The sequence below is a fragment of the Myotis lucifugus genome, unplaced genomic scaffold (assembly GCF_000147115.1).
Source record: "Myotis lucifugus unplaced genomic scaffold, Myoluc2.0 scaffold_60, whole genome shotgun sequence".
Lineage (NCBI taxonomy): Eukaryota > Metazoa > Chordata > Mammalia > Chiroptera > Vespertilionidae > Myotis > Myotis lucifugus.
In genome coordinates this window covers 2,560,954-2,575,006 of record NW_005871108.1, presented here as the reverse complement: position 1 = coordinate 2,575,006, position 14,053 = coordinate 2,560,954, and the positions used below count along the sequence as shown (strand labels likewise).

The 14,053-nt window shown below is 45.7% G+C and overlaps 1 protein-coding gene across 1 annotated transcript in view; it reads right to left on the bottom strand.

Moving 5' to 3' along the window:
* Positions 1–14,053, bottom strand: part of TM9SF4 (transmembrane 9 superfamily member 4) — a 52,039-nt gene that overhangs the window by 10,387 nt on the left and 27,599 nt on the right. The window contains 12 exon segments of the mRNA XM_006089397.3: positions 122–205; positions 2,002–2,077; positions 2,172–2,253; positions 3,442–3,574; positions 5,336–5,370; positions 5,373–5,405; positions 6,871–6,982; positions 7,082–7,200; positions 8,428–8,551; positions 9,310–9,439; positions 9,541–9,709; positions 13,620–13,719. Of these exon segments, the coding sequence (XP_006089459.1) occupies positions 122–205; positions 2,002–2,077; positions 2,172–2,253; positions 3,442–3,574; positions 5,336–5,370; positions 5,373–5,405; positions 6,871–6,982; positions 7,082–7,200; positions 8,428–8,551; positions 9,310–9,439; positions 9,541–9,709; positions 13,620–13,719 (1,197 nt within the window).

The following is a 14,053-nucleotide window of genomic DNA, read 5'->3' as shown; positions in this document are numbered from 1 at the left end:
CCCTAGAGCTGGAAATAGAACTTTGTGAAGACTCAGAAAGGGAAGGGAACAGCAGGAAGTGACCTACAGGAGTAGAGCTGAGCACAGCTGCCCAACCCGCCCTTGCTGGGAGGGCACTTACCGCTCCTGATGAGTGCTTTCCCCAGATGAAGCAATTCAATACGAAACAAATGCCGAAAACCACGCCAGGGTACAGTGTCGCTGTCTGGAAGCAAGAGGGGTCAGGTTGGGGAGCTTCATCTAGAGAGCTCCCAGCTGTCCCAGTGGGGCCCCCAGACTACAGGTTCTCAGCCCCTCCATGTCCTCTAGGACTCAACTCAAGAATCATTCCCCCCAGAAAGCACTTCCTGATTCCCAGACTAGGCAGGACTCATGTTCTTTATCCTCTTAGATTCCTGAACAGCCCCTTCCTTGTCCTCATACCAGTTTGTAATTCCATATTGTTGTAACCTAATCAGTGTCTGCCTACACCGTAGACTGAGGAGGAGTGTGCCCTCCTGCTCACTGATGCAATCCTAGCACTTAGAACACAGCAGCTGCTCAATAAACATTTGTTGAATAAAGAATGAATAGCCCTGGCTCATTTGGCTCAGTAGATAGTGTTGGTTTGCAGACTGAAGGATCCCAAGTCAAGGGCACATGCCAGGGTAGCAGGCTTGATCCCCAGTGGGGGACATGCAGGAGGCAGTCGATCAATGATTCGCTCTCATCAATGATGTCCCCCCCCCCCCCCCCACACCAATCCCTCTTCCTCTCTGAAATCAATAAAAAAATATTGTTAAAAATAAATAAAACTTTTACAAAATGTATATGTCTAGTCCAGCCAGTGTGGTTCAGTGGTTGAGCGCTGACCTATGGACCAGGAGTCATAGTTTCAGGCTCGATCCCCGGTAGGGGGCGTGCAGGAGGCAGCCAATCGATGTTTCTCTTTCTCCCTTCCCCTCTCTCTAAAAAAAGAACCATGCAAAAAGAAATTAATATATGTCAAGTATTTAAAACAGAACTTATTCCAAAGTAAGCATTTTATAAATGTTTGCTATTATTTTATAATTTTTAAATTATATTCTTTGATTTTAAATAAATCTAAAAAGAGGAAAAAGACTGAAAAAATACATAGTAAAGATCTACATAGTATTTATCTCTGGGTGGTTGGATTCTGGGTTATTTCTGACTTCTTTAACTTCCCTGTACTTTCCAAATTTTCTACAATGGGTGTTTGTAATGAGCAGTTGGTTATTGGGAGAAAAATGTTGAGAGAATGAACACAGGTATAAAAAAGAGGATGTGAGAGGAAGAGCACCACTGTTTTTCCTGGGCAGCTTCCTGGGCTACTGGAAAGAAACCAGTGCACCCCCCCTGCCCCCCCGGCTTTCTGTGTGATTTCAGAATGCTGGGATTAAAGGCTTCTGAGTTTGACACCAAGGCTCTTCCTGGCCCCCTGAAGACCTCATTTGCTCTGGAAGAAGGGGCTCAGGGCTCCCTGGGAGATAGAGTTGGCTCCTAGGGATCCTTCAATTTCCATGTCCTGGTGGAGGACAGAGATGGCAGGAGCTGTCCTCACTGAAGGGGAACAAAGGACCAAAGTCTGGAAAACAGACTGATGGTGACAAGGGGCCTGGCTGCTTCTGCCCCTTTGCACCAGTGGGCAGGGTGTATACTACTCCCCGCAGCCCTGACCAGTGTTTGCCCTTAAACTTTTACACTTAGGCTTGATGGCTAAATTCAGTTATTCTGAATCCTCTATTTCTTCTCTTGCTTGAGACATCAGACTAAGTAGGCTAAAAATCACCTAAATTCAATCCCCTCATTTTATATGGCAACTAAGGCCCTAGGTTCTGCTGCACCTGTGGGTACGAGCCCAGAATTCCTGACCCTCAGGATATACTCTTCCTGCTCCATCATGCTGCTGCTTCCCAGGGCCTGCTGTCACTGCTCCTGAGGAAACCAGGGTGAGACTGCTCAGCTCCCCACCAACACCAGGAGGAGGTTGAGGACACTTACACAGAAGGCTCCTTTCTTCCACCGATGGCCTTTTAGAGTGCGGTACAGACGGCCGGCGGAAAATCCACCGAAAACTCTGTGGGAAACAGCAGGGATCCACACCAAGGGACCTGTTAGTTGGAGCACAGCTGGCGTGTGCCAGCCCCTGGAGCCCGCTCAGACACACCTACCCCATGAACATGAAGAGGAAGCAGGCAGTGGTCATGAGAGCTCCCCGGCTGGAGGGTGACAGCATCCCAAGCATGGCCACAACTATGGAGGGAGTGGACGGACGGAGGAGAGAGAAAGTCAGTGACTGATCGATTGCCAGGCCCCCATCCCCCATCCCAGGCTGGCTGACAAGGACTTGGGCAGATGGAGCAAAATAAGTATACGCCCTTCCTCTTTATAGGAGAAAACTGGGTCTTAGCTGGGGTTCAGAGGGCTGCAGCTTTTAGCCCACGGGGTACTTGCAACCATCCAGGCATTGAGCTGAGAGCATTATGAATGCTAGCCATTACATCCGCCTTATCAACCCTGTGAGGTGGAGGTTAGTGTCCCAATTTCTTAGATGGGGAAACTGAGGCTCACAGAAGTTAAGATCACAAAGCCTGTCCACAGTCACAAAGCTTGTAGTTGAGATACAAATTTAGGCAGATTAGTTGCCAAGAGCTTAGATCTTAAAAGTTCTCATCACAAGAAAAAAAGGAACTATGAGAGATGATAGATATTGAATATTAACTAAACTTATTGTGGTGATCATTTCACAACATATACACATATCAAATCATTATGTCGTACATCTTAAACTACAATGTTTTATGTCAATTAAAAGATGGATAGCCCTGGCCAGTGTGGCTCAGTTGGTTGGGTATCATCCTGTGCACGAAAAGGTTGCCAGTTTGATTTCCGGTCAGGGCACATTCTGGGTTTTTGGGCTCAATCCCCGGTAGGGGACGTGTAGGAGGCAGCCAATTGATGTTTCACTCTGACATCGATGTTTCTCTTTTTCTCTCTCTCCCTCTCCATTCCTCTCTCTAAAAGAAAAAAAAAGTTGGATAAAATCTTAAAAAAAATTTTAGGCAGAAACTACTATATATTAGTTTTTGGGGGGTTATTTTTGAGGGGAAAAAAAAAGATCTGATTCCAGCCCTCATTGTGGTGCTGACTTGATAAATCACTTCATGCCTGACTGCAAAAGGAGGCCAACCTCACAACACTGATGTGTGGCTTCACTGACATAGTGGACGTGGTGGGCTATCAACAGTGCTGCAAAGCTCTGATGAGGATCAAATTACCAGGGCCTGGGGTTGAGAGGACCTAGCCTTTCTGCTGGGATGGACAGCTCCATCTGGCCCAGAGATGCTGACACGCCTTTTTCTCCAGGGAGAAAAGCCTACCCTTCTCTCAGACTCAGCCCATGCTGCTCTGGTGACAGCCTCCCACAACAGGCCCACTCACAGATGACGATGAGGATCATACAGAAGAGCTGAATGCCTGAGCCCAACAGGGAGCTGAGGATCATGGGGTACTGGGGTGGCCTGAAGACGTCACCGTGCACCAACTTCCACCCAGACTCTTCCATGGTGTCTTCCTACAGCAAAGGGCCAGAAAGTGAGGCTGCGTCTTTGGCTCTGGTATAGGCAGCTCCTGTAGGGCTCACCCCCAAGGACCCACTCTGACTAGGGATGAGGGTCCCTCAGGTGTCAATCAGCTCCACCCTGACACAGGAGTGTTAAGTGACACGATACAGTGCTTCCCAGAGAAATGTCACAGGGTACGAGGACACAAACATGAAGCCTACAGCTAAATAAATCTCCCTAAATTCCACAAACCTTATGCATGGAAAAATAAAGTAATCATCAACATACAAAAATGTTAACTGTGATAATTTTTGGGTGGTGAGATTTAGAAGCAATTAATTTTTTAATGATTATAACAATAATATGTGCTCTGACTTGTATAATAAAAATGTAAAAAAATTTTTGGTATATGGCATGATAAATAATCAAATGATCAAAAAGCCCTGGCTGGCTTGGCTCAATGGTTAGAGCCAAAGAGTTGAGGGTTTGATTCTGGTCAAGGGCATGAACCTGGGTTGCAGGTTCAATCCCTGGCCCAAGTCAAGGAGCAGGAGGCAACCAATCAACGCGTCTCTCTCACATCGGTGTTTTTCTCTCCCCTGCCTCTCCTCCCATTTCCACGCTCTCTGAAAATCAATGGAGAAAATATCTGAAGACTAAAAAAAAAAGTAATGTGTACTATAGAAAATTTTTTAAAAATCTAGAAAAACTGAACAAAATATATAAAACTCATACTCATAGACTTAAAAAGATACAGAAAATAAAATGATTTATACATTTAATGATACCGTTTTGATATATTTCCTTTAATCCTTTATGTATTTGTGTATATGTATATATAATTTGAAATTGGGATCATAGTTATATTTACCGTGTACTTGCTATTTTCAGTTGATGTTTGTGAACATTTCCTCATGCCAATAAATATTCTTAGAAGTATTATTTTAATGTCTGTATACTTTTTCATTGTACAGCTATACCATAATATAACCAATCCATCATTATGGAACAGTAGGCAATGTCCAGTTTATTTAAATTATAAATAAAGCTGCAATAAGTATTTCTAGATTAGGTCTTTGTATTTCTGATGCTTTCTTTAGGAAAATTCTAAAAGATCTACTGGATCAAAACAAGTCAACTATTTTATAGTATTATATGTTCTGTATTATATATTCTTCCAATTAATTACTTTTCAGAAAACTACCAATTTACATTGGCATGGGTGGCACAAGAAGGTGCTTATCTCACATTAACCCTGCCAAAAATTAGTTCTACGGAAACAAAAATATGTGCTATTTTGAAGGACCTAAACTGTTTCTCATGACTGTTTGAATCTGCAGTTTTGGGGGGTATCTCTCAGGTGAAAGCAGTTTTTCACATGTTTACTAGCTATGTACAGTTCCTTGTCTGTAAATTCTTTGTTCATTATCACATTAAAGATTTTAGATTTTTTAAAAGAGATTTTATACCAGTTTTTTAACTGTATCATCTTTTTTTTTTTTTGGTATAAAAAATTTTAATGTCAAATTCATCAAGTTTTCTCCCCTGTGACTTCTTCCATTGCTTTTATGCTTAGAAATCAGAAAGTCTATTCCCATCATTTTGGGTCATTAAACATTTTTTTTGCTTTTCACTATTTTTAAGGCTTACTCTATAAATGATACACACACACACACACACACACACACACACACACACACACCCCTTTGGGTCTGGCAGGCTACTCTGTCCTCCCTCTCCAACTCCATCCCTCCCCAGCCAAGACCTCGTACAATGTCATCCTCTTTGTTATAGTTGGCAATGTCTTCCGGAGGGTCCGAATGATAATCATGCTCAGGATGCCTGAAACAAACAGGAGAGGAAGTTGTCAGCATTGCCAACCAAGTCTTCTGTGTCGCATGCCTTCCTGAGATTGGTGTTTCACTGAGGGATGATTGGCATGTGTGAGCTTCCTCCAGTGAGAAGTGGCTATGCAGCTGCCTCAGGTCCTCTTTTGGGTATAGGTCCACCCCAGGTATTCGGGCAGGAGTGAATGGAGGGCCACCCCCCAGACAAGGGAATGAAAGAGCTGCTGGGATAGGTATGAGGAGAATGGCACCCCAGCTACTCCATGGCCTGGTCCTACCAGTTTCTCCAGTCTCACCTCCTCCCAGGCTCCCCTCTTCTCACTCACCCCTGGTTCTATTTTTTCTTTTTTAAATCCTCATCTGAGGATATTTTTTCCATTGATTTTTAGAGAGTAGAAGGGAGGGGGGAGGGGGGAGAAAGACAGAAAGATCAATCTGAGAGACAGACATCAAATGGTTGCCTCCCGCTCCCCAACTGGCGCTGGGGATTGAACCTGCAACCCAGGTACATGACCTTGACTGGGAATTGAACTCACAACCCTTTGGTCCATGGGCCAATGGTCTAAACACTGAGCAAACCCATTCAGGGCTTGCCCCTGTTTCTTTGCTGCTTTTATTATCACTTCACAGCTGCATTGCTCTCTCACCTCCATACCTTTATGCAGGCTATCCTATACCCTGAATATCCCATTCTTCCCAGATTAACTCCTACTCACGCTAGTATAGTGGTTAAGAGAATAGGTTGTATGACCTAGAGCTAACTTAACTCACAGGACTTCGAGGACTGAGATGCTTATAAGCACAGCAGATGGGCCCTGGGTTATATTAAACAGTAGCTAGCAATATTTTTACTTCTCATATGATATTAAAATGATCAGTTTCATTTCACCTTTACCCACCACTCTGCCCCCTGCTTACTACCCTCTTGCCATCTGGTTTCTTGCCAGGCTTGTCCCATTGCAGGGCAGTGACCCCTGCTTGACCAGCCTTTCCCTAGTTCTTCCAATGGTGACTCCTCATTCAGAGAGGTATTCTCTAAAGTAGCCTTCACCTTTTCCTTACAGCTGTGTACATGATCACCTTGTTTATCTGCTTCATGTCACTGATCACTTTCTTTGCTTTTTTGTCTCTTCCACCACCAGAATATAGACTCTGGGTTGGGTTTGCTCACCACCATATCCCCAGCACGTGGCACAGCACCTGCACAGAATGTGCAACACAGTCTTACTGACTGAATGTATGCATGAGATGTATCCGTCCCCCCTAGGAGCTCTCCAGAGTAGAGATCAGATCCTGTTCACCTTGTGCACCTGATGCCTAGCACAGAGCCCTGAGGCCCATTATTGATCCATGTCTGGCCCCAAGAACACCCCAGAAGTCCCCCTTAAGTGATGTGATGCCTCAGCCCCTTATCCCTCACCTCCTTGTCCTCTCAACCCTCTGACCTACAGGTCTCTCACCTGATAGGAAGAAGACCACAACAACGGAGTTAATGATAGAAAACCAGTGGATCTGCACATCACTCATGGTCAGGTAAGTATCCCAGCGAGAGGCCCATTTGATGTCACTTTCCTGGTGGAGGGAGTAAGCACTTAAGAGTCAAGCCTCCTGCTAAACAACTGCCCAGACCAGAACCCTCCTCCCCTGTTGCAGGCTTCAGCCCCTTCTCACCTCCCAGTGTACCGAGTAAGTGAAGTACAGCTTATTTTCCTTGGTGGGATCAATTTCTTGGGGCGATGATTTGGCACCCTCAGGCAGAGTGCATGAACTCTTCTCATCTACTTTGAGGTCTGTGAGAAATAGAGACTCAGTCTGTTTCTGTGGGGGGCCGTTGCTACTACCCAAGGGCTGTCTGGGGGGTGCCTTCAGAAGCTGCCTGAGGGGATGGCATGCTGCTGGGACCCAGGTCTGAGTGGAGGCTGGGAGGTGAGTTCTCACCTTCCAAAGAGCCTTAGGTGTGTGTGTGGAGGGGTCTAAGCCCCTCATTTAATCAACCTTCCTTCACGCAATTCAAACATTCATTTACTCATTTAATCAGTCCCATTCACATGCAAAACAATATGGGCTCAGTCTATCATATGTTTACTCATTCACTTAGTCCCCAAAGTTCTGGTACTTTAGTTATTCACTCAGATGCCTCTTTCATTCATCCTGTTATCCATCCATTTAATCAACCAAAAAACATATCACAAGCACCTAGTATATCTCAGCTATTGTGCTGGAGATAAAATGATGAGAAAAGGAGACAGGTCTCTAACCTCCAACAGCCAATGGGGGACAGATGATGTCAAAATAATCAGATATAAATGTCCAGCTGTGCTCAAGACACTCACAAAGGAGAAGCAGTATGGTGTTCGGAAAGTACAGAATGTTTTATTTGAGGCCTCTGTGTATGATTTTGTTTGAAAACTAGGTTCCACAGCTTAAAAATAAAACAAATTAACAACTCCCCACCCCCCTGAAACCCCCACCCACTGTGGACAAAAGGCCAGGCCTCCTAAATTAAAGAGTGCCCTGTGCTTATTAATAAGTGAGGTGAGACTGGACCAGGTCTGTTGAGCTTGGGCCAATTTTAGTCTAGACCACTTACTCACACAGAAGACAAGAAATACAGAAACTGGTTGCCCGAGAGCTGTCTGTACACTGCCCCTTTCCCTTCAACCCAGAGGGAGCTGGCTGGTTCTTATGAGAGGCCCAGGTAAGCCCCAAGTTGCTGTTTGATCTTGGCTAAGCCACCAACCTCTCGGAGCTTCTGCCTCCTCATATATAATCAAATATATCTGGGGGTTGCCAGAGGTGGTAAACCTGCAAGGTGCAAGGCCAGGACACAACAGATGTCCGCTCTCCCCTTGTCCCCTGCCTTCTCTAATGGGAATGCAGTGCCCCTACCGTGGCTGGGCCCATATGCTACATTGGGGCCTTTTAGCTATTTCAGGAATCAAGTGTGAGAAAACCCAGGAGTAAAAGCCTAGGCCCATCCACCAGCCCTGCCCCTCTGGTCACACCTCCCCACTCACCCTCCAGCCTGATGCTCTGGGGAATCACCTCGAAGCGGACGACACGGTATGTGTGCTCCTGGTCCTCTTCCAAGTCCTCTCGGTGGTAGTAAAGGATGAAGGAGAGGTGATTGTGCAGGTAGATCTAAAACAGACCAACAGAGAAAACAAAGTAACTAATAGCCAAGGAACAACCAGAAAATCACTCTGGGGGACCACCCTAGGAATAAGGTCACTCCCCTTGTCCAACAGACCAGCTATCCCAACCTTCCCAAAACACTGCTCTCAGAGCTCTCCTATGCTCAGAAACCCTCCAGGGCTCCCTAGGGTTTACCAGACAAAAGCCCATCGCTAAGCCTGGCATTCAAGGCCTTCCATTATCTGATTGTCACCATCTTCTAAGACACATTAGTTCACCTTGTCTCTCCAAACTCCTCCTCGCCCCATGAACAGTCTCCACTCTGCAGCTCTGTTCATGTCATTCACTCCAATCAGAATGCTGCCCCTGACTCCACTGAGCTCAAGCCAGCCTGTTTTTTAAGGACCACCTCCTCAGTGACAATCTCAATGCAAACCGAGCTCCCTCTGAACGGCTTTGGCACATGGTCAGAAAGGAATGGGACTTAAGATTCAGGGTCTTACAACTGTCAGTCTTTTCCCAATTAGGTTAAAAGCCCTTTGAGGACAGGGACTGTACCTCAAAAGAAATGTTTTTGTCTTCAGAATTTTTTTTAGAAACTGAGGTTTTTAGGGACTGTGCCTTTCACCTCCTGGGTAGCATCTGCAAGAGCCTTGCCCAAGAGCGCCTACAGGAATCTGCCTCAGCCAGTCCCAGAGCTAAATATTTCCTCGTGACTTTGGTTGTGGCTTCTCCAGCCCTCTGAGCACACCAAGACACTCTACCTTGTTCATTTCCACGAAGCCAAGCCGGTAGCCGTGTTCAAACTGCACATCTTTTTCCTTCTTCTTGTCATCGCCGTCGCGGTTGGAGTAGAGCTCCAGCCGGGTGGCCACAGGCAGGTTGTCGGCGATGCTGGAAACCCAAGGGCCCCGCTCAGTGCCTCTGAACCGCCTCTCCCATCAGTGCCCTCCCCAATGGGAACTCGAGACTGGCAGGAGCAGAGGACGACTTACAGGTGGACATAGTAGTCCTCCGTGATCCGCTCCGCCACCAGCCGGCTCTCTTTCACAGACAGGGTCACTGGTTTGTTGGACTCGCTGCACAGAACCTCACACTTCTTTTCGCTATTCATGAGAACCTGGAAAGGGGTGTTGACAATCCGGTCCCCTCTCAGCACCTCTCCTGCCGTAAGAGAGACAGATGGAGCTCAGAGCTTCAACCCTGAGGCTGCTGAGGTCAGCAGAGCCACGAAGACCCAGGACTGACTTGCAGGGCTGTCATCAGTTCTGCAGCCTGGCACTCCATGCTCTTGCCGACCTATTCAGGCTCAGCTTGCCCCTTCACTCCTACCCATTGCCCTCTCCTCCCCCTTTGTGCTCTAGCACCAGCAGACTTTTCAGAGCTCATCAAACATGCCATTTCATTCCACACCTCTGGGCCTCAGGTCGTTTCCTTAGCCTCGAAGGGCTATTGCCTGCCCCAGGTTTTTGAGAAACTCCTCCTCACACTTCCAGCTCAGCTTCTATTTCACCCTTGGAAGGCCCTTCCTGACCTCTTCACTCCCTCCTCTGATTTCCCTCTGCACTGAGGCAGCATCATACAGTGGTGAGGAGAGGGCTGCCTGCTACTGAACGCTGGCTCACTTAGCAGTTTTGGCCAGTCATTTAACCTCACTGAGCCTCTTTCCTCATTTATAAAATGAGGATAATAACAGCACCTACTTCACAGGGTTACAGTGAGAAATTAAGTACCAGTCAGAGTAGGCAGGCAACAAATACTATTTTCATCATCAGAATCACCTCTGCACCTTTTATGTCAATGATGTGACTTTGCACAGTGTTGACATATTATGTTTCTGACTCCCTTGACTATGAGTTCTTCAAAGGCAGATAGTGTTTCCTATTTATCTGTGTCTTCATATCCTGATTCAGGCTGGGAGGGAAGTGGGATAAAATCCAGCACCTGAAATTTTTAGCCAAAACATCTTTATACTTAATGAACTGGCATGCCCCTTGCATGCCTGCCTTAGAGTAACCTGCTACCAGATGTCATGCAGCAGGCACCAAGCAGTTAGGGATTGACAACTAAACTCAATGGTGCTTTCGTTTTGAGTCGATCTAACAATAACAATGCTACTGTGATGATGTGAAACTGGGACAAGCCAAAGGAACTGACCAAACCAACAGGCAGGACTAACCCCTGAACACACACTTGGTCTAGCATTTGCCTACCAGTGTGGACCTATGTGATGTGACACTCTCTGCCTAGTCATTTATTTGCTCATTCATTCATTCCCAAAACATGTACCGGGTACTGGCTATCTCCTAGGCCCTAAAGATACAATGTTGAACAGACATACACATGAAGCTTATGGTCTAATGGGAAGGCAGACTTTGATTACATGAGAATATATTATTCAACAAGAGGAACTTGCTCTAGACAAGTGATGCTTGAAATGAGCTATAAAGGAAGAGAGAAGCGTTAACTAGCAAACAGATAGGGGAAGAATGTTCTAGACAGAAGGAACAGTATGTGCAAAGGTCCCTTGAGGGTGGGGGAAACACGGTAAAACTGAGAGGCCTGTGCAGTTTTGATGCAGAGAGCAACTTGAGGTGAGCTGGAGAGATGGGGCTGGAGCTGGATCTCAGGGGGTGTGGGCCACACTGGAAGTTTCAACTTTATCCAGAAGGCAAAAAAAGCCAATGAAAGGTTTCTATGAATAGGGATAGAGGAAGACTTCATCTGATTCTGTTACAGAAAGATCACTCGGTATGATGGTGGTCTATCATGCAAGTGAGCAACGATGGCTGGACGAGAGGGTGTGATGAGGATGGAAACAAGTATACAAGATTCAGGAGCTACTAAGGAGGTGAAATCTAGGGGCCTGGTCCTGACTGATACAAGGGATGAGTGAAGAGGGGTGCCTATTAGGAAGACTGAAGTTTCTATAACCAGGTTCTAGGTGGGAAGACAGGGAGCATCGCAAATTTAGACTAAGGGCATTTTTTCAGCTTGTTAGTTTGACTTGATGTATCTGGATATAGTCAGATATCCAGACATAAGAATCAGAGGAGAGATCAGGACTGATGGAAGCTGTGAGTTGTTGGTACACAAATGACAGGGCCACAAGCTGAGAGAGGAACAGGGTTGTAGTCCAAGTAAGGTGGGTATCACTTCTTGATATTTAGAAATTAAATTTAAACCAAGAAAGAGGACATACTGGTCTGGAATGGCTCATTTGTATTCCTTTTAACTTTTTAAAGCAGGGAGCAGGTAGTCAACCAGGCTAAACGAGCAACACACCATGAATGTCGCTCCTCTAAGAGAGTCTGAGGTTGTACTCCAGTACATCTGCCACACACACACCATGAGCTGAATCTCTATCAGTATGAGAATCATGAGCACAGCTCTCAGACAGCCCCATTGAGCCTTTCTGGAGAAGGCAGCCTGGGACAACAGAAAGAATCTGGCCATAGATTTCAAAAACTTGGGCTAATATCTCCATTTCTCTACCTACTGACCATACGACACAGAAAATCTTTCAAACCCTAGAAGCTGCTGTTCCCTCTCCTATGAAATAGGGCAATCATATTTGGCTTTGCGGAGTTACTATAGGAATCAACTAAGATAATGTGCAGAGTAAAGTGCTTAAGGATATGGCCAGAGTTCCTGCATTCTGCCGCTTACTAGGTGAGTGACCTGGGGCAAGAGACTTCATCTCCTTGTGCCTCACTCCCCTTGATAAGAGGATATAAGAATAGCTGCCTCATAGGGCTGTTGTGAGAATTAACAAGTTAATGCACAGAAGTGCTTAGAAGAGTGCCCAGCTCATAGGGAAAGCCCTGTAAGTATTAACAGTGATGATGATGATAATGTAGAGTACAGGGCTTACAATCCAACAGGCATTCAATCAAGGATGTTTTTGCTCCACTCAGTAGGACATTTACTGAATGTCTACTGTGTGTTAGGCACTGGGTCAGAAGTGGTGGAGAGAGAGGGGAATGTAAGACATGATCCCTCTGCTCAAAAAGCCCCTAGGCCAGTGGTCGGCAAACTGCGGCCCCTTGAGTGTGGCTCTTCCACAAAATACCACATGTGGGCGCACACATACAGTGTGATTGAAACTTCGTGGCCACACTGAAGGGGCCAAAGAGCCGCATGTGGTTTGCGAGCCGCGGTTTGCCGCCCACGGCCCTAGGCCATGAAGGAAAGCACTACACAAAGGCAGGATGCCTTCATTATGGCAGGATAACTTTTGTATACAGAAGTTTCTATTTTTAGGAGGCAGGACCATTCCCCAGCTTCAAGGGTCCACATTCAATTAAGATCACCCAGTATCACTCCGAAGTGTGCCCAACTGCAGAGCCTTCAATCTTTCCACATTTTCATCTCCAGGCCTTAACACTGAGACAGGCACAGAAATAAGTACTAATAGTTGGGTCCTGAATAGATGCCTCCAAATGTCTTTTCCTTTAAGCCTGAAATTCTGCCAAATAGAGATAATTATCTGAATTAGAATAAAACGGCTGCTATTTATGGAACATTTGTGCCAGACATTGCCCTGGTGCCTCACACATTACTTGAGGTGAGTCTTGCACAGCATAACAAGAACTATAGTGATGTCTCTGCTTCCTTTAGGGCCAGAAGTGATCACTTTCTTTTAAAGTAGAGCAGATTACAGAAGCCCCGAAAGAGAGAGAGAGGGAGGGAGGGAGGGAGGGAGGGGGAGAGGGAGGGGGAGAGGGGGAAAGAGAGAGAGAAAGGTATGATATTTAGAAATCAAGGGAGAACCAATCTGAACAGTAGCGGAGGGCTCCAAGTCTGAAGCCTGACTGCATGATTCCAAGCCTAGCTTACCTGCTGATTAACAGTAGAACCAGAGGCAAGTCACTTCACTTATAAAAGGGGAATAAAAATAACAGCTACCGCCTAGAGCTGTTATGAAGATTAACTAAGCTAATATGTATGTAAACAAGGTAGACCGTGTCCAGGACACAGTAAGTGCTACATAAGGGTTAACTGCTATTATCATTATGAAAAGATCTAGGTTCCCATTGGGACAGGCTGACAGCAGTGAGAGAGAAGAACTTACCCAGATTCTCTGCCTTGTAGGTTATTTTTAAGGGCTGGCAGAAGGGCAGTGAGTAGTACTCATAAGGTAACTGGGTTCGAGAGCTTGTGAGCTTCACAGCCTAGTGGGAGAAGAGAGGTCATTATTCCTTAATTCAGACTGTTTCAATAATCCTCCCTGGTAGCCACCATCGTTGGCATACTCGACAGTATTATCTAGAAGGCAAACAAACTGTTACAATGTTCTATATACTCTACTGCCCACAATTCTGAATTATTTCATATTTCATTAAGTTTACTAGATTATATTACAGACTTTGTTTAAAATCACAAATTCAATACTGATATCCTCTGACCCTGGAATTTCACTTCTGGGCATCTTTCCTAAGGAAATAACTCCAAATGACGATAAATCTTCAGGAACAAAGAGGTTTTACTCCTTATTCATAACCATAG